The 18,815-nt window shown below is 38.8% G+C and overlaps 2 protein-coding genes across 2 annotated transcripts; both read right to left on the bottom strand.

Moving 5' to 3' along the window:
* Positions 1-1,064: 1,064 nt before the first annotated feature.
* Positions 1,065-12,903, bottom strand: LOC5505819 (fucolectin). The gene is made up of 5 exons (XM_001626512.3): positions 12,570-12,903; positions 5,593-5,635; positions 3,095-3,305; positions 2,435-2,661; positions 1,065-1,857 (listed from the first exon to the last, which is right to left on the bottom strand). The coding sequence occupies exons 1-5, from the start codon at positions 12,591-12,593 to the stop codon at positions 1,580-1,582; spliced, it is 783 nt and encodes a 260-aa protein (XP_001626562.3). The 5' UTR covers positions 12,594-12,903; the 3' UTR covers positions 1,065-1,579.
* A 735-nt stretch (positions 12,904-13,638) lies between these two features.
* LOC5505811 (caspase-8) lies at positions 13,639-18,769 on the bottom strand. The gene is made up of 4 exons (XM_001626510.3): positions 18,285-18,769; positions 17,174-17,341; positions 16,090-16,842; positions 13,639-15,548 (listed from the first exon to the last, which is right to left on the bottom strand). The coding sequence occupies exons 1-4, from the start codon at positions 18,679-18,681 to the stop codon at positions 15,337-15,339; spliced, it is 1,530 nt and encodes a 509-aa protein (XP_001626560.3). The 5' UTR covers positions 18,682-18,769; the 3' UTR covers positions 13,639-15,336.
* Between the last annotated feature and the right edge of the window lie 46 nt (positions 18,770-18,815).

The raw sequence follows: 18,815 nt of genomic DNA on the forward strand, positions 1-18,815 counted from the left end.
GGCGTGGATAGCTGTGTATGGTGTAGATAGCTGTGTATGGTGTGGATAGCTGTGTATGGTGTAGATAGCTGTGTATGGTGTGGATAGCTGTGGATGGTGTGGATAGCTGTGTATGGTGTGTATGGCTGTGTATAGTGTGGATAGATGTGGATGGTTGTGGATGGTGTGGATAGCTGTGTATGGTGTGGATAGCTGTGGATGGCTGTGTATGGTGTGGATAGCTGTGTATGGTGTGGATAGCTGTGTATGGCGTGGATAGCTGTGTATGGTGTAGATAGCTGTGTATGGTGTGGATAGCTGTGTATGGTGTAGATAGCTGTGTATGGTGTGGATAGCTGTGGATGGTGTGGATAGCTGTGGATGGTGTGGATAGCTGTGGATGGCTGTGTATGGGGTGGATGGTTGTGTATGGTGTGGATAGCTGTGTATGGTGTGGATAGCTGTGTATGGCGTGGATAGCTGTGTATGGTGTAGATAGCTGTGTATGGTGTGGATAGCTGTGTATGGTGTAGATAGCTGTGTATGGTGTGGATAGCTGTAGATGGTGTGGATAGCTGTGTATGGTGTGTATGGCTGTGTATAGTGTGGATAGATGTGGATGGTTGTGGATGGTGTGGATAGCTGTGTATGGTGTGGATAGCTGTGGATGGCTGTGTATGGTGTGGATAGCTGTGGATGGTGTGGATAGCTGTGTATGGTGTGGATAGCTGTGTATAGCGTGGATAGCTGTGTATGGTGTGGATAGCTGTGTATGGTGTGGATAGCTGTGTATGGTGTGTATGGCTGTGTATAGTGTGGATAGATGTGGATGGTTGTGGATGGTGTGGATAGCTGTGTATGGCTGTGTATGGGGTGGATGGTTGTGTATGGTGTGGATAGCTGTGTATGGTGTGGATAGCTGTGTATGGCGTGGATAGCTGTGTATGGTGTAGATAGCTGTGTATGGTGTGGATAGCTGTGTATGGTGTAGATAGCTGTGTATCGTGTTGATAGCTGTGTATGATACACTTCAGGATGCGTACTTAAAGTACTTACCCGTGAAAGAACCGCTGGGGACGCTGGTCGGTGGTACCATCTTCAGAATGGAATGCTTATTATGATTTACAATGACTTACAATGTGCGCCATAGAAACCTCTGCAAGTAGAGAATAACATGGCTGAGCCTTCTGGCGCCCAGTCTTTTGGACATTCATTTGTCAGCGGTTTGCATAGAGGTGTCGTATACGACTACTACGTGATGACCAATAAAATTTTCAAATCGTTCGACTGACGGAATCCAAGACGCAGATTGTCTATTTAAATTCCTTTGCGTAAGTTGAAAGTACATTGATTCTAAGTGATAACCAATACATCAACTTCAAATCGTTCCACTGACGGAATCCAATGCTAAACATTTCAGAAACCTCTTCTAGTAGAGAATAACCTGGCCCAGTCTTTTGAAAATTAATTGGTCAGCAATTTGCATGAAGGTGTCGTATGCGACTACTAAGTGATGACCAATAAAATGTCTATAGACAATTCTTTGCGTGAGTTGAAAGTACATTGATTCAAAAGGGTGGTGGCCATTCGGCGTCTTCTTTTAAAGGGTATCTTTCGCTGAAATTTCTTGGGATTGAACGCGCTCATGGTACACAAATGAGATGCTAGGGACGAGGTCGCTCGCTTGATCGGCTTTTACTGCATTGCTCAGCTGACAAACCCCTGCAGTGACGTCATAGTTGAAGGAGACGCAGCCAGGATAAGCATTACACTGCATTGCGCATGACCACACAGACACGCCGCTGTCCAATGCAGTGATGATGTGGCGAGTGAGTGCGTGACCGGCGAGGTTTAAGTAGACTTTGTCGAAATGGTCCGCTGAAACGTACGTGGAGATTTTGTCAGGGTAGCCTAGACATACGTTTTGATACGACGGCGGCCTTGAAGACGAAAATCAACATGAAACGATTTTTAGATCAAAGACAAGAGAAATAGACTGTGGTCGAACGGCGTTGCTGTGTGCTCTGGTGCTTATCAAATTAATGTACAAGTAACTGCAATCAAACGAATAGGCGATTTGTACTTAAATATCACGTGACTTTTTGGATGGCAAACTCGCGCGCGCTCCTGGTTTTGGCGGCAAAATGATAACAACAATGGGCAACTCTTTCAGCGCTTACGAATCAGCCAGAAATGTTCATGTCAGAAATAAGGACATACACTAATTGAAAGATTCTATGATTTTGTCCCTCTTTGGCGTGATCGCCGCAACCATTTCTGTGTTTATTTTGGCGTGAGTCTGTCACTCAAAGTCACGTGCTTTCGTGGTTTAAGTTACCTATTCATGTACCGAGACTGGGTAAACTTATGTGCTCCGCAACACCAATATTGTATTCAGGAAGCAACACAGATTATGACATCTGGATTCTCAAAGTCACTTCCTGCAAACACTCACCTTCAATGAATGGATACACCTCTACTTCACACAAAGTCAGTAGCCTATTTGGCCCGGGGATCCAGATATTGACGTACCGGCCCTTGAGTAGGGTGTGGCAGGCGATTGACCCATTTTTTGGGATGATGTATGATCCCCCACAAGTAGGGTTGTCATTACCATTATTCTCCAGGCTATCTCCGATGCGAATCTCAAAATTGTCGAGCCTGTGGTTACAACAATCGGCCCTGTGCGGTAAAACGACATTGGTAAAGAAGGCAAGGTCAGGGGGAGGTCAAGACCTAGAAGACAAAATCGGGAAGGCAATATCGGAAAGACAAGGACAGGATGAAAAGATCGGGTAGACAAGGTCGGGTAGACAAGGTCGGGTAGACAAGGTCGGGTAGACAAGGTCGGGTAGACAAGGTCGGGTAGACAAGGTCGGGTGACAAATTCTGGAAGACAACGTCGGGAGACAAGGTTGAGAAAAGATTTTCGGGAGGACAAGGTCAAGAAAAGAAGGTCGGAAGGACAAAGTAGATAAGACAAGGTCGGTGAGACAAGATCAGAAAGACAAAGTCAAAAAGACAAGTTCAGGGGAGACAAAACTGGGAAAAAAGGTCAGGAAGACAAGGGGGAGATAACTTCTTTTAACCTGAGAATGTTTTGATAGTTGTTTACCTGTTTACAATAAACAGTCGCAGAATTACGTAGCTTTTTTGTAAGTCAACCCTCCACCAAGGATCTGATTGCACTTTTGTCTCGGTGCACGATAGGTCAAAGTATCTGCCATTTCTGTTGCCATCCACGGCATGTTCGGCAAGACCATTGCTCGAGAATAAACTTGACTGAACGGCCGGTTTTCCCAAAGCCACATTCGATGCAAGGCTGCCTGCAAAGTTTATAATAAAAAGATTAAAGTGCCCGTAGCATCAAACTCTTAATTTCCGAGTTTATACCAATATATCAGTAGTTTAGGACTTGAAAACAAACCATACCAAGTTTTATTGCCATACGAGGGATTTCGTGGGGTTTTGCAGGCGTTTAAGCGCCAGGCGTACCTCGTTGGTTCAGGAATCCTGAAGGGCGCATTTTCTATTATCTAAGGGCCTTGTTTTACCCTTGTTACCAGAGCAATATCATTATTTTTCTTATTCAATATGATCGTCTGTATAATTATAATAAAGTGTTTCCGAGATAGATGTCAAATTGTGTGTGTTTTTTAATGACGGCATTTCCCGTTATTTCCAAGGAAAAATATGCTTACGAAAAAAATGTTTTGGTCAGTTTTTGAGTTAACAAAAGCAGGGACGCAGCTCTAATTGGGTTGAATCATTATAAGGCCTTGAATCATATTCTTCAAGTTGGGGTATCAATTATTGTATGATCAAAGAAAAGCCTGAAAATTATAAATCTTTTAAGCTTTATACTACCAATTCTTAACTGTACTCAACCGCAAACATTAATCTATCTAATTTGAAATTTAGAGCTCCTATGCTCAACGCTATAAAAAATGACCCTCTTCCAAAAATGAGCAATCTATTTTGTCCTCGTCGAATCAAATACTTTTATCACTAGATGAGAATCATTCTAAGGTCTCTAATTTTTCAAATAAGATCTGTTCTCACAGCGCGCGGGCTCGTTTTACGGGGTCAACTTGTGAAAAGGAAGAGCTGTTTGTAAACGCTTGTATTTTTGTCCGTGGTCAAATTTCGAGATTTTTTTTTCTGATATCATAAGAAAGCTCTTTACCTATTCTTCATCTCTAAGTAAATATTAAAAACAATTTACTGAAATTTATTGGTGGGTATGACATATTGATAAGTATGACATATTGATAAGTATGACATATTGATAATTATTAACATATTGATACGTATGACATATTGATAAGTATGACATATTGATAAGTATGACATATTGATAAGTATGACATATTGATAATTATTAACATATTGATACGTATGACATATTGATAAGTATGACATATTGATAATTATTGACATATTGATAGGTATGACATATTGATAAGTATGACATATTGATAAGTATGACATATTGATAAGTATGACATATTGATAGGTATGACATATTGATAGGTATGCCATATTGATAAGTATGACATATTGATAAGTATGCCATATTGATAGGTATGACATATTGATAAGTATGCCATATTGATAAGTATGCCATATTGATAGGTATGACATATTGATAAGTATGACATATTGATAAGTATGACATATTGATAAGTATGACATATTGATAGGTATGACATATTGATAGGTATGCCATATTGATAAGTACGACATATTGATAAGTATGACATATTGATAGGTATGACATATTGATAAGTATGACATATTGATAAGTATGACATATTGATAAGTATGACATATTGATAGGTATGACATATTGATAGGTATGACATATTGATAAGTATGACATATTGATAGGTATGACATATTGATAGGTATGACATATTGATAAGCATGCCATATTGATAGGTATGACATATTGATAGGTATGCCATATTGATAAGTATGACATATTGATAGGTATGCCATATTGATAAGTATGACATATTGATAAGTATGACATATTGATAGGTATGACATATTGATAAGTATGACATATTGATAATTATTAACATATTGATACGTATGACATATTGATAAGTATGACATATTGATAATTATTGACATATTGATAGGTATGACATATCGATAAGTATGACGTATTGATAAGTATGACATATTGATAAGTATGACATATTGATAAGTATGACATATTGATAGGTATGACATATTGATAAGTATGACATATTGATAGGTATGACATATTGATAAGTATGACATATTGATAGGTATGACATATTAATAAGTATGACATATTGATAGGTATGACATATTGATAAGTATGACATATTGATAGGTATGACATATTGATAGGTATGACATATTGATAAGCATGCCATATTGATAGGTATGACATATTGATAGGTATGCCATATTGATAAGTATGACATATTGATAGGTATGCCATATTGATAAGTATGACATATTGATAAGTATGACATATTGATAAGTATGACATATTGATAAGTATGACATATTGATAGGTATTTTTGTTCTCTATGCAATGAGTTTACAGTGTGATTGGTAATAAATACTACGTACCATTTGTGGACTCTGAATTGAATAAGATCAGAAGGGATGTCACCTGAAATGAACGTACAACAATAAAAAAAATAAAGTGCAACTTATACCCATATATGAGCAACGTAGACAAAACGTTCCAGTAAAAAAGTTGAGGTCGTCAATTAACCTCAAAGCCGCATTGTCACCAGTTTACTTCCGGTCGATTACGTAACAATATTCGATGATTTTTAACGGAAAACGGAAATATTGAAAGCAGTGTGTTTATTGGAAGTTTCTTTGAAGATGTGATTGATAATTTAGAGCGGATGGCCTGTTTAATATCTCGGATTTTAATAGATACTTTTGTCTTTTAACAGTTGATGTTTTCATCGGACCTTCGGAAGTAGACTGGTGACCATGCGGCTTTAACATCGGGTATAAGTTTATAGTTTTAGCTACATTTGCAGTGAAGTCGGTATCGCTTAGAAAGTGGCTTACACCGCTTAATGTAATACTAATGATTTTAAGCATTAAAATGTAATAAAATATTTGTCGCTTAATGTAATACTAACGCTTAATGTAATAAAATTTGCCGATTAAGGTAATACTGACGCATCATTAAGGGAAATTTTATTTATTATACCGAAGAGGGGCCTGAGGATATTCAGTGGGCCTCGAGAAATACCCGGAGTCTAAAGTCTCTTTTTGGTTGGGATCGGGTATTCGTACCAAGACGCAGGGGCCTCAAAGGGTGTGAGGGTGCAGCGGGTGTGATAATATAGTGTGGTGATGTAGGAGGGTGATGGAGAAAATAGGCTTGTGAAATAGTGTAAGGTAGTTATGGTGTGGAGATTAAAGTAGTGATGAGGAGGGTTATGGTGTAAATGATGGTGATAATTTGAGCGTGATATGAGGTGGTTGTGTATGGTTAGGTGAAATTAATGATTGTGTAATTGGGTTATCAGAAAACGTGGGGATAGTTAAGATTATACTTCTACATTCACTTTATATCTTACAAATGTAGTTTTAACTACTTAAGTAAAAAATACTCTATTTGTATGAAAAAGTATAAAAAATACTGTTAGCGTTAACAAGTCTTGTGTCTCTCAATGATGTAACCTTTTTTACACATACAAACACGTGTGCGAAAACCGCACAGGAAATCGCACAGAAAACGCAGAGAAATACGCTGTTTTTCTGTATTTTTTTTTTTTGTTATGTTTATCTTTTTATATACATGCCAGTTGTAGAAGAAGAGGAGCCTTTGTGCAAATCAGTAATAAATTGTGTTTTTTGAAAGTGTTTTTTACTAAATCGATGTATAATAAACCAATATTGAATTCGGTTTTAGTGATATCTAGAAAAAACAATGTCTTGCTAAGTGGAATCAATTTCGGCCTTCAGTCTTGCCCGATTCCACTTGTCTTGGAATTGATTATTCTAAGGAAGAGATACAGTCCGAATACTTGAAAAGTCTAGAGGCGGACAGAGGGAAACAGCATAAGAAAGAAGTAGATGAAATATCTCTCAGAAATGATGAAGAGCAGAAGCTGGAAGTCAACCTTTATTGTTATCTTGGTTAGACATCGACACCTTGGTGAGCAATCAAGTCGATATCCACATAAAAGCAAAGCAGGTTCCATATATGATTGGGTCGGTTCATTATCCCTCCCACCAAGGCACTATGAGCTTAGAATAGCGTCACCTTCTAGAATTGTTTATCCAGATGAGGATAAAGACCCACTTGCCAACAGCTTACTCTATATACTCTATATACTAGTGTGAGGACCCTGTTCCTCTATCTAAGGACAAGCAGGAATTTGGACTATTTAGTGGCGAAGGATCAGAGAGCTGTGATAACAACACCACTATGCCAATGGATGAAAAGTCAAGCCCAGGACCAAGCGTCTCATGGTCACCAGAATCTCTTTTGGCATCACCGCCACCACAACTCTTGGAGGAGGGTGATCATCTTGGCGAGAATGATCAGAAAAACACTTTTCTGAAAGAGAAGCTCAAAGCTCGACTTCAGGCACCTTCATCCCAGAGTCGGATAGAAAAAGTGTTAAACCGTCATGAGTGTGTAAGAGAACTCCTAACTTTGTACAGGGATTCAAACATTTTGAGCTCCAAAGTCATGTTTTCTTTCCATGGTGAAGACGGAGAAGGCGATGGTGTACTAAGGGATGTCTATTCCATTACCAGAAATAAGAGACAACATGGCCGCCACGCATGCGCAATAGTGCACATACAATGTCAAAATGGCAACATTTTATCACAATTTATCAAATTTTCTCGTTTCAGAGATTTTGGGCTCACGATGCAGGACTCGAACAAAAAACCTTGCCATTCGAGTGATACACTTTCCGTTCAAACGATGCCAGAGAAAGCCTTATAATTCCTTGGACATTGCACTTTTGTTCGCTTAAGAGCATACAATCCTCCATACATTCTCTGTAATTTCATTGAAATCGGGCATAAAAGTAGTCGTTTAAAAGGTAGAACTGTTCGCTGCATCACAGGTGCAGGACTCGAAATTGGTAAATCGACTATCCTTCCATCAAATTGGCCAATAAAATAGGCAGTAGCGCCTTCCAATCTTGTTCCCGAAGAAATAACATTTGATGTATTTATGCCTAGTCCAGGAACCATTATTGTTGTCTTTAAGATACAGACTGAAGCAAGGAAAACGGTGCGCTCCGCAAGAACAACTTCTCTCCGTTCGTCCGTTCCCCATTTTGTTTTTAAACGGCCCCACGGCTTTCTGGGATAGACACAGGGGAACCATAAAGCCCTTCTAAAAAATAGATTTTTTTAAATTTGCGTATTTGATGTTTTCCAACCTCAGCAAGACTGCCGCACTTCCATTATCATCGGACGTATCAAAACAGAGATGCCCCTTGCACGTTTAAATACCGCTAATACTACTTTTATTTGGAATTTTAGTCAACCTGATTAAAAACTTCTAGTGTAACAACAAAAGGGAAGCCCCTGTGCTGGCCGGAATCTCGCTTTTATTTGTGATACCGCTGTTATTTCTCGCGGGCCTAGCAAAATGTGAGCCCAGAGAAACCGCTGGCTAATGTCCCTTATTTCTGGGAATGCCGTGTTCTGGGGACAGTTCATATCAGAGTTCTGCGAAGGTGCTTGCCACTAAATACCAGTGATATCCGCGGCCCTCTCCAATGACGACTATGTGGTTTTGGGTTTTTCTCCCTGTTGTTGACTGAAGCAACGATGCAACAATCTGTCTTAGGCAATGTCACAGAAAGTCACGAGAAAGAACGAATGTTAATTGCTCAAGCTACGGACACCAGCTTGCCCTTCCCAAAGGGGGAACTAATAGACGTGGCTACATTGATACATCAAGAACCAAAACCAGAAGCGCCTGTCAAGATTTCATCGATTCAGCACAGGGAGTGAATATGTAGAAGGTAGGATAAAATTAGGATATTAGGATAAGTAGAAAAGATGTCAGAAATGGCTATGAGATCCAAAGCTCGTACATGCTTTGACATTCTGGTTATACCTGAGAACTACAGTTCTTATCCACAAGTTGAGTCAACTCGTCCACAAAAATAGAGTCAATTCGTCCACACATTGTTTTAACAAAAAAGTGGCCTCGTAACCTCGTAAAGTTTTTATATGAAACGTATGCTACGAGGCTACTTTTTTGTAAAAACTATGTGTGGACGAATTGACTCTATTTTTATGGACGAGTTGGTTGTAGACGAATCGGTTTGCGGACAATTGACTGGATACCGTCGTGGGGCGATGGGCCCGTGCGACGGTGAGGCCGTGGGACGGTGGGGCCGTCGGGTCGTACCCAAAATACCATGTCCTTTATGGGCCACCGTATTTTTTAACTGAGTTTCCAAACCAGTTATTTGCCGATTGTACTGTAATTTTCATGTTTTGGAGGGGTTGGGGTGGCCGTCCTTTGCTCATTTCTATTCAAGGTTAATATGAATCTACGTCATTAGTACTCACGGGTTATATATATATATATTTTTAACCTCTTCTGCTCATTAGTATTCCACCCATTTTAAAAACTCATTCATATTTAATTAGCTTATATTAAACCCCCTTTTCCCTGAACATCAAGCCCTCCAATTCTTGAAAATTGTGAATTTTTATTTTAGTGAAATGAATGACTGTCAGAACAATGAAAAAGGTTTCAATCTTATAATAAGGCTCTAAATATATAAACTGCCAACGGATTTCTCGTTCTTTCTGTCAACCAGTTATATAATATAGTCAATAAATCAGTTGCTTTCTGAATAAAAATAAATCGCTACACTCGCTGGGTTGTCCTTTCTTTTTGTGTGTGATTATTACTAGAGATCGGGGGCCGGTTCCTGAAAAGCCGATTTACGCTAACCCAGGGTTAAATTAACCCTAACCCACGATTTAATTTTTACCCCCAGATTAGTTCCGTTCCCGAAACGCTGGTTGGCGCTAACTCTGGGTCAGTTTGGAGGTAAAATCTAACCCTGCTCGCGAGGTGGGTTAACTCGCTAACCCACTGTTTAGTTGGCGTAACACAGGCCTCCCAAACTTTGTAGTAGAACTAAAGCTTATAAAATAAAGTTGTCGACAAAAAAGACGTTACACAAAACAATGTAGGGATCAAATATCCTAACATTTCGCTTTATTATGTGACCTTCGTTGCGATGCTGACTTGAAAATTGTGCTGGGACAGACAGAAAGTTACATGAAATTTGTACTTGAAATTAATCTGTCTCGCTAGTGTCACGCACCAACTCGAATCGTGCAAATGACACTTTTTTGGCCATGAAATGGAGGTAATTACAGGTGATGTAGAGGTGTTTTGGGGCTTTTCTGCGAAAATAAAACCACCAAAGGTAAATTTAAGTTGCTTTCTGTTGATATACTGTTTTTCACTCGTTTAATCCAGGGTTAGTAATTCGGGGGATTACTTGGCTTTCGGGAACGGTGAGTTATCCGTCGGTTAGCTGACCTACGATTAGCGAATTTTAACCCGGGATTAGGCGCTGATCGAGGGTTAAGTTAATCGGCCTTTCAGGAACCGGCCCCTGTTCTAGAATCTTCTAGTAGATGTAGGGGTGCTATTGGTAAGGTACCTATGGTGGCTCATAGAAAACCTAGGAGTTTAAAGGATATGTTGGTGCACTCCTCTCTTAAAGAGGATAGTACTCAGTTTAGAGGTTGTGGTAAGTGAGGCGGTAAAAGGTGTAGGGTGTGTAGCTTTCTTTAGACAGGGCGGGAGTTTCGCAGTACGGTTACTTACGGTTACTAATAAGAAATATGTCATTAAGTTTGACTTGGACTGTAACTCAGATTTTGTTGTTTATCTCATTACTTGCTCTATGTGTAGCAAGCAATACGTAGGGTCTACAATCAATAGTTTTAGGAAGCGTTTTAATAATCATAAAAGTAGGTTAAATAAGCACCTTTTCTATCAACATTTTCATTGCGACAATCATTTAGGTCTTAATAATGTTATGGTACATAGATAAGTGTAACTCTGAGGCTCAGCTTAGGGAAAGGGAAGGTCAGTGTGCTTATCGGCTTAAGTCTATCTTCCCGCGGGGTCTTAATAGTGGTGACTTTTTTTGTAGTAGCAACCCACGTAGAGATGTGTAAATTATTTTTATCCATAGCGCGCGCTATTCTAGAAAATGCGCGTTTTTGTCAGTTGTAATGTTTTTGCGTTTCGCGCCACTATTCTGATGTAAATAAGCTTGTAACGATTCACCTTTTTCAGTCTGCCCTGATAAAGTCTTATTAAAGACGAAAATTTGGCAGAGTCGAATTCCAGTTTTTGGTGTATTGTATTCATTGTTCTGGTACGAGATCACGACAGTTTGGGCTTTTTGATTATATTGTATTTTCTTAGTATTGTTTCAAAATTTCCAAATGCTTGTGACCCCTAGAGTGTGAAATGAAGTGAGGCCTGTATTTTTCTAGTGGCTTCATTTCCATGGATACTCATTCCATGGTTATACTCATTCTGACAAGTCCGTCAACACAACTTTATATAATAGGCTAAACATGACGTCATTGCTCGGGGCCTAGAGAAGGGAATTTTTCACGTAATTTCTTCGAGGTCTTTATCTTATCGAAAGATCCTATGTAGGAATAGCTTCATGGTGTACAAAAATTTGATTCGAACTCGGAATATTATTCCCTAATCTATAATAAATAACTGCCAAAATAATTTGATAGCAGCTGAAGCCAAGTGCCACTGGTGGAATCGCGTGATTTCGTCATAAAATTTAACCAATTTATATCGTGGGTTTTTTTGGCATAGCCAAATTACAAATAACCGCATCATTTTATATTTCATAAAGGCATTTTTTTCTCATAAATCAGACGAACTATTTTATATGACAAACTTATATTGTCTGGGCTTTATTATGACCTAGGTCCCGTTGATATAGTTATACGTTTTTCAGCAATTAAATTTGCAGAGGCTAAGAGATCTTGGATGAGCTAAATGAAAAATCGCTAAAAACGTATTGCTTATTATAGCCAAAGAACCCAAGCCTGACTTGGTCTAATAAAGCTCAGACCATATAAATGGTCAACTGTAAATCGTCGATCTGGTCTTTTAATAGCCTATTTTTGAAAAATGGTAACAACAAATGCGATGATTATTTTGCAATCGACTTGTCATCTATCCCTAGAAAGCATACTGAAGCTTAGCTCTTTGGGATTTCCAATGATTCTAAAACCCCTCGCTATAATTGAGTGCATAGAAGCGTGGATAAAAAAGTATATGTATAACGCAAAAACAATAACGCAATACAACAATAACGAGTATTTGGAAAATCCCAAAGGCAAAAATACACCCTTTACAAGATTTGGGTGGCGGATAAGGCGGACGCTGCTAGTTTTGTAGCTTTTCGTGGTATATTATCGCCTGATCTCAGCGTATTCATGACTATTTCGTTAATGTGCTTACCGTTCTACTTTTACGCCCTCGTTGATACTGAAGTCTTTTAATCCTATAACATCAAGTTACTTCTTACCTTAAAAATCGAAGCCCACATCATCGAAGCTGATCCATAAGCCTACCCCTAACTTCTACGGCCCTGTGTTCTCGCTGTAATAAAACATTCAACTCAGGGGAGAATAAATAGGCTTGGATAGGACATATAAATTATTAACAGCCACAGTACCAATCACTTTATGACGAACTCCAAACTAATCATTATTATATCAGCTCTACGCTGTCTAACCAATTTTTCACGCATGCATTTTTCATTGCAGCTGTGTTGTTGTTGTTGTTCTAGTGATTTCTTTTCACTGCCCTAAAAAATAAATGGCATTATCTCTGCTCTACGCTCATGTTTTATTGTAACTTTGCTATGCAAGGAATGTGCGTCGGTTAGGTTAAGTAAAAAAAATTAGAAGGGAATTTTAAATAAGTTCGTTCATTTAATAGTATGAGAACCACCACCCAAAAGTAATTTTGGTCAAGAGCAACTAATGTCTAACTTATGATAACACCAAAAACTTAATTATTTCTTTTGCGTGGGTAGATAACAACTACTGAAAAGTAGGTAAACTTATTGGATTTTAAGATCACAGAGGGGAGTTGGTCTTTAGATTTCTTTCAACAAAAGCCCATTCTCTCCATCTCTCGTTTGACCGTGCTGTGTCGAAAAATTGACCTTTTAATGTGTTTGCATAACAAGAAGTCATTTGTTCGGTAAACACAATTGAATCTTCATCATTTCTACTACGAAAATAAACATCCCCGAGTTTTTAGATTACCATATTTACACGAATTTTAAGCGCCTCCCCCGAATAAGAACCCCCTCCCCTCCCCAAAGGTTCACTGAGTCTTTTTTTAACTGAGCAAAATGACTTTCATACATATATTCAATATTGTAAGGCGTCACGTGAGCTGTAGAAATTGAAAGAAATAGAGAAAGCAAAAAAAAAAAAAACAGTAAAATCATCCGACCTGAATTTTGTACCCAACCTGAATCCAACCCGCATCCGACCTACAACCTGCATTTTGTCGGTCGGGGTTCACCAGGTCAGTGGTAGGGGGTGTTTACACGGGGATATTTGACCCACCAAACAACTAGCGAGTGTCAGTTGTCTTATTTGAAAAGTCGCATTTTCTTTTAACAGCTGTATAATCGTATATTTATTTTTCTATTGAGAACAATGGCTATCTTGTGGAAAGGTAGAAATGACAAAAAGCAAACACTCTAATGTACTCCCAGAGATGATAATTTTTTTTGAGTCCATATTTCAGAAATGTACGTATCAGAAATGCCCTGATTTCATGACATTTTGTATTCCCCGAATCGTATAAACTCATACACCTATTTAAAAAAAAAAATTGTCAGTGCAAATGGCAAATGGCCATTGACAAATGGCAGTTCTACGACAGAAAGGACCCATGGATCCCAAAATATTTATTCCAAAATTCAGAAAAATATAAATAAACCATATGGCTATCCATGTTATATAATTAATATATGGTTCGATATCGCTTGAGTTTATTTATCACCTTAATTTTTAAAAATAATTGCTACCCATAAACACCTATCTGTCGTAGAACTATCATTTGGCAATTGCCATTCGCTGTTCGCACTGACAACCTTTATTGAAGGTGTATATAGGGCTTTCTTCCAGCGGGCCGATGAAACCTCAACCAACAAGAAACAAAATAATCTATATTAGAATCCGCGCTACAGGCCATCGGCTCTAAATTATCAGTCATATCCTCAAAGAAACTTCTAATAGACTCATTGCTTTTACAATTTAGAAATATTTTTCGCACTTTCCTTTAAAGATAATCGGAGATTGTTACGTATAAAGCCGGAAGTAATCTCGTTAATTTAACTAACTTTATTGTTTAGCATTGTTAATGCTATCACTTTTGCTAACTATTCCCAGGCGCGCACCCTTCGCCGTCAAAAAGTGGGTCATTTTGTTATAAAGGAATCTTCAAATATTGTGCTTTTTCCATATGATACGTATGAGTACGCGCCTGTTCCTCATGTTGAAGAGAATACTGCCATTCTCCGAGGTCACTTATCTAAACTTACATTGTAAGAGTGCTCATTAGAAACACAGTTTACCTTTAACACTTTCCACATCTGGCATATATACATTAGTATATGCAATTGCTCAAGGAGTAATTTGCTAGTCATCTCATACTTGGAGGCATTGAACCAACGCCTGGTGCCCCAAGGGGGTGCACACAGACCCTTCACCCCCCCCCCCCCCCCCCCCGCCCCGCCCCTTAGTTTGGCCCTGAACTCTGAGCACGAACCAGTGTCGACTGGGAATTATAAAACAGGCCTTGTGATTATAGACCAGTCATTCTACGATTTAAGCTATCAGTAATGGTAACAAAAGCTTTTTTATCCACAGTATTAGTTACGTGGGTGTTTTGCCGTCGATGTTCATTGTGCCAATATGAATGACAATACAATGGCTGACAAAAGAGAAAAGTATGAACATCATGTATGTTCAGATTTTGTCAGCTAACTTTTGTTATCCTCAGCAATTTGCATCAAGCATGGAAATATTTTCAATATAATTTGTTATGAGCTTCACATAATTCCCTACATAATTGTCTTTCAATATTTAAAACAATTATTATATTTAAAACACTAAAAAAGGTGACCCCGGATAACCCTCTTTAAAAGAAAGAAGAATAAATAGTTTCTGCTTGGAAATCTATTGAGAAAACTTTTGTTTAAAAATGACGGTTGCACTACTTTTTCCTGTAGAATGACTGGACTATACATACATGTATATGCAATGGTCTTAATTCTCATTAAGGTAGATCCGCTTTCTCAAAGTCACAACAGGTGCTGGGCACTGTTTGTAGCCCTTCCTGGTGAACGCTTCAGACACTTTGTCATTCACCTTGACCATCATCGTAACCAGGTCGTACCGCTCACAGTAAGTGGACAAGACTTCGCAAAGAAACGAGATGTACCAGGAGCCATGAACCTGGCTTCGCCAGCTCACATACCCTGCACAAGAAATAACATTACCAGTCAGTAAATCATGACAACAAATACTTACTCCCTTAAAATACAATCGAAAACGTAATCACTCTTAACACCGTTGAAAATCTAGAGCAAACTGTGCGCTGAAACCTGTCCCCACAGAATCATATTCAGTAGTCCAGGAGGACTAAGACCTTAAGTCATTTTTTTAGATGGTTGATAATGCACATAACAAATCAGACATAGGCCATTCAATTATCACATGGTTATATTTTTTGTGCAGCAAAAATGACTTGTGGGATGACAACCAGAGTGGGTGTTAAGTATAGTTATACCCTGGCTTAACCATCATTTCGTCAGAAACTAGAAAGTGGTAGTTTTCTTAGCTAAATTACCATCACAGAAACACTATTAGACTATCATTCGTAACAACAAAGCACTGGCTAATATGTCATGTGCACTCTCACCTTCAAAGAGTAATGGTTCTTTATACATAAATCAAGAATACAACTCATTTGTTTGCAGGCTACAAAAATAAATGTGTTGGAGGTGGTTAGGAGCATACCTGGAGGAGTGGCGTATCCAAGTAGAAAGTGGCTCTCATTTGGCTCTGCATTCTGCCGAACAGCATCAGAGACATCCATATCCCTAGTAGCATCTGCTTGGATCCCTCTGTCAAAGTCCTGCCCCCTGCAGGCCTGGATAAAGAAGAGCTTTGGCTTGTGTGCTAGCGTGGGGCAGGCATTGCCTTTAAACTGACTTGAAATTTCATTTATTTCTATGAGGTTGCTGTCTGAGCCATATATACTCCCAAGCATACCATGACTCAATATACAGCAGACAAACAAATCATAAGCGCTGTGATCTATAGAAGAGAACTCTCTCGCAATAGTATACATTTCACTTGCAGTTTTATCCTGTCTAATCTCAACCACGAAATGCAAATTTTCAAATGTTCTTTTAAGGTTTTCCACATCTTGTTCATTGCCGTCTCTTTTACGGAGCTCAGGTTTGTCAAAGTGTTGATTACTGATGATAAGGCAGATGCCACGAGGCCTACTGGTCATCGGATATGCTGGCATCTCATCTAGCTCATCTAAAGGCATGACGGCTTCTTCACATTGAACTGGGAATCTAGGGTCACTTGAGGAGCTAGGCAAACCACTTGGGTTTGAGTAGGCCTTCTTTTTGAAGTCTTCAGGCCTCAATAATGGCAGTCTTGGGGATATTGGGGTAGGCTGAGGCCTTGCAAGGGGTAGCTCAGAGTGAATCGAAGGTTGTCTTGTGCTAGAACCTGAAGGATAAGTAATGGGGGGCACTGAAAAAAAAGTACACAAATTTAGTACTACCGAATGGTGTACAGTCTGAATTTGGCAGGATTTGATTGATTGAAAACCATTGCCAAACAGCTATTTACTGCTTTTGAAAAAGTAAATTTGGAGTTCATCTTAAATACAAACAGAATATTGATCATGGAGTTAAGGAAAGGTAATATGATGGGAATAAACAGATTAGAATAAACAGAGATGGGAATAAACAGATAGTAATAAAAATCAGCAATTTGAAACCTAAATAAAACGGCCCAACAAAATTGTATAGTTAAACAGGTAAAATGATTACAAATGAAAAAGAAAGCTTTCTCATTATACCTGCTCCTCTAGTTTCTTTATATTCCCCGATTTTTTTGGACAGATCCCTTCGGTGGATGTCTGCAAGGGTTTCCTGTAAGGTATCAAGGTTGCAGGGTCCAATCTCCCCCTTCTTTTGCAAGTACATGAACAACTGGTAGCCTGAAGAGGTCTTTTCACTTATAGAGGCTGAAAAAATAAAACCAGATTAGTTAACTGAATACATGAAAAACAAAGGCAAATCATGTATGATGTAGCAAAAAAAAGCTTAATTTCGTAAGACAGTAGCGTGTAGAAGGAGGAGGGGGGGGGCACTGGAAAGGCTGCTCAACACAAGTTAAATATCACTTTATTATTTTAACAAGGAGATTTTACAGAATAAAAGAATATGAATAAATATTTTGGATTGGCCATTGACCTATTGGCTGTACCGCAGCAAACAGTCCGCTCCGAGATCGATAATCCTGTGTACTCATTGACAAGCCCAATTCCCTTTCGTTTTGAGGATGTGTGCATGATAATCCCATGTGGGAAGTGGGAATAATCAATTTTTTCAGCCATTTCTGTGTCAGGACAGATGTGTTCTTAAAAATTTTTGTGATACAAGAATTCGTGTAAACAATAACAACAAAGACTTCAATAGAAGGTTGGGCTTGCAAGTTGTCATGCAACTTTTATGTGTATCTGAGGTAAATGATGGTTTAATGGATAGTGATACTGGGATCTGTGAGATCTGTATATTTAGTGGATTCTCAAAGGGTATGCTCCCCTTCCGAAATTTCGGGGCACTAAAAATAAACTGGAAATCGTTGCTTACTTACATACATACATACTTTTCCGCATCTACTGTAATTTTTTTTTTTTTGGGGGGGGGGGGGGGGGGGATGAAGTCTTGCCCTTTTCCTTTCTAAGCATTTATAAGTTAATACTCTGGTCAAATCTATTAAGAAAAGAATAGACCTATTTCATAAAAATAAATAATCAGTTTTAGCCCAAGATTATTCTCGACTTCCGGTATACAATTCTGGGAAAACCCGCCAGATTATGTCTGTGTGTGTCTGTGTTTTACACAAAATGTTTGCATGGTTGGATGTTTACAAACGTTAAACAAAATTAAAAAAGGGAAAAGTACCTGGCAATCCTAATAAAAATTTGAGAGAGTCCAAGTCTCTTTTGGTCAACTCGTCGCTTAGATTGCTCAACAACCTACGGAATTTGGTATCCGCAAGTGTTTCTCCCATAGGAGCACCGCTTTCGGTCTCCATTCGTGTACAGCCACTAGTGCGGACCCTGCTTGCCAAATCCCTTCTTTGAGCTTGATACAAAAGTTCTTCAAGGAAGGAGGCGTCATCTTTCGATATCATTTCTCTTTGCTGTAACAAGCGAAGAAATTCAATGGCCGAAGTTGCGCGTTCTAATTCTCCAGCTCCGATTTTCCCATGACACAAATACTTCAAGCGTTGCAAATCTGTGTCTCTTAATTCATCTGCGATCTTATTTAAAAGGCTACGGAAGGTTATTTCAGTCATTTTTCGAACAGAATCCAAGAAAAAGAACTACATTCGACTGCAGCAGACTTCTCGTATGTTTAGAATCTAGACAAGGTTCTTCCCCGAAAATGACGTCACCCGATATTTGTAGTCGATATTTGTTCGTACGTCAT

The sequence above is a fragment of the Nematostella vectensis genome, chromosome 11 (genome assembly GCF_932526225.1).
Source record: "Nematostella vectensis chromosome 11, jaNemVect1.1, whole genome shotgun sequence".
Taxonomy (NCBI): domain Eukaryota; kingdom Metazoa; phylum Cnidaria; class Anthozoa; order Actiniaria; family Edwardsiidae; genus Nematostella; species Nematostella vectensis.

Excerpts from the sequence above, each read along its gene's own strand:
- LOC5505819 (XM_001626512.3), bottom strand. The coding sequence starts at position 12,593 with ATGATGTGGGCTTCGATTTTTAAG. Across the intron at positions 3,306-5,592 it reads CAATTCAGAGTCCACAAATG|GCAGCCTTGCATCGAATGTG; the intron begins GTACGTAGTATT and ends TAAACTTTGCAG. Across the intron at positions 2,662-3,094 it reads CGACTGTTTATTGTAAACAG|GGCCGATTGTTGTAACCACA; the intron begins GTAAACAACTAT and ends TTTACCGCACAG.
- LOC5505811 (XM_001626510.3), bottom strand. The coding sequence starts at position 18,681 with ATGACTGAAATAACCTTCCGTAGCCTTTTAAATAAGATCGCAGATGAA. Across the intron at positions 17,342-18,284 it reads ATTTTTATTAGGATTGCCAG|CCTCTATAAGTGAAAAGACC; the intron begins GTACTTTTCCCT and ends TTATTTTTTCAG. Across the intron at positions 15,549-16,089 it reads TGGATACGCCACTCCTCCAG|GGTATGTGAGCTGGCGAAGC; the intron begins GTATGCTCCTAA and ends TTTCTTGTGCAG.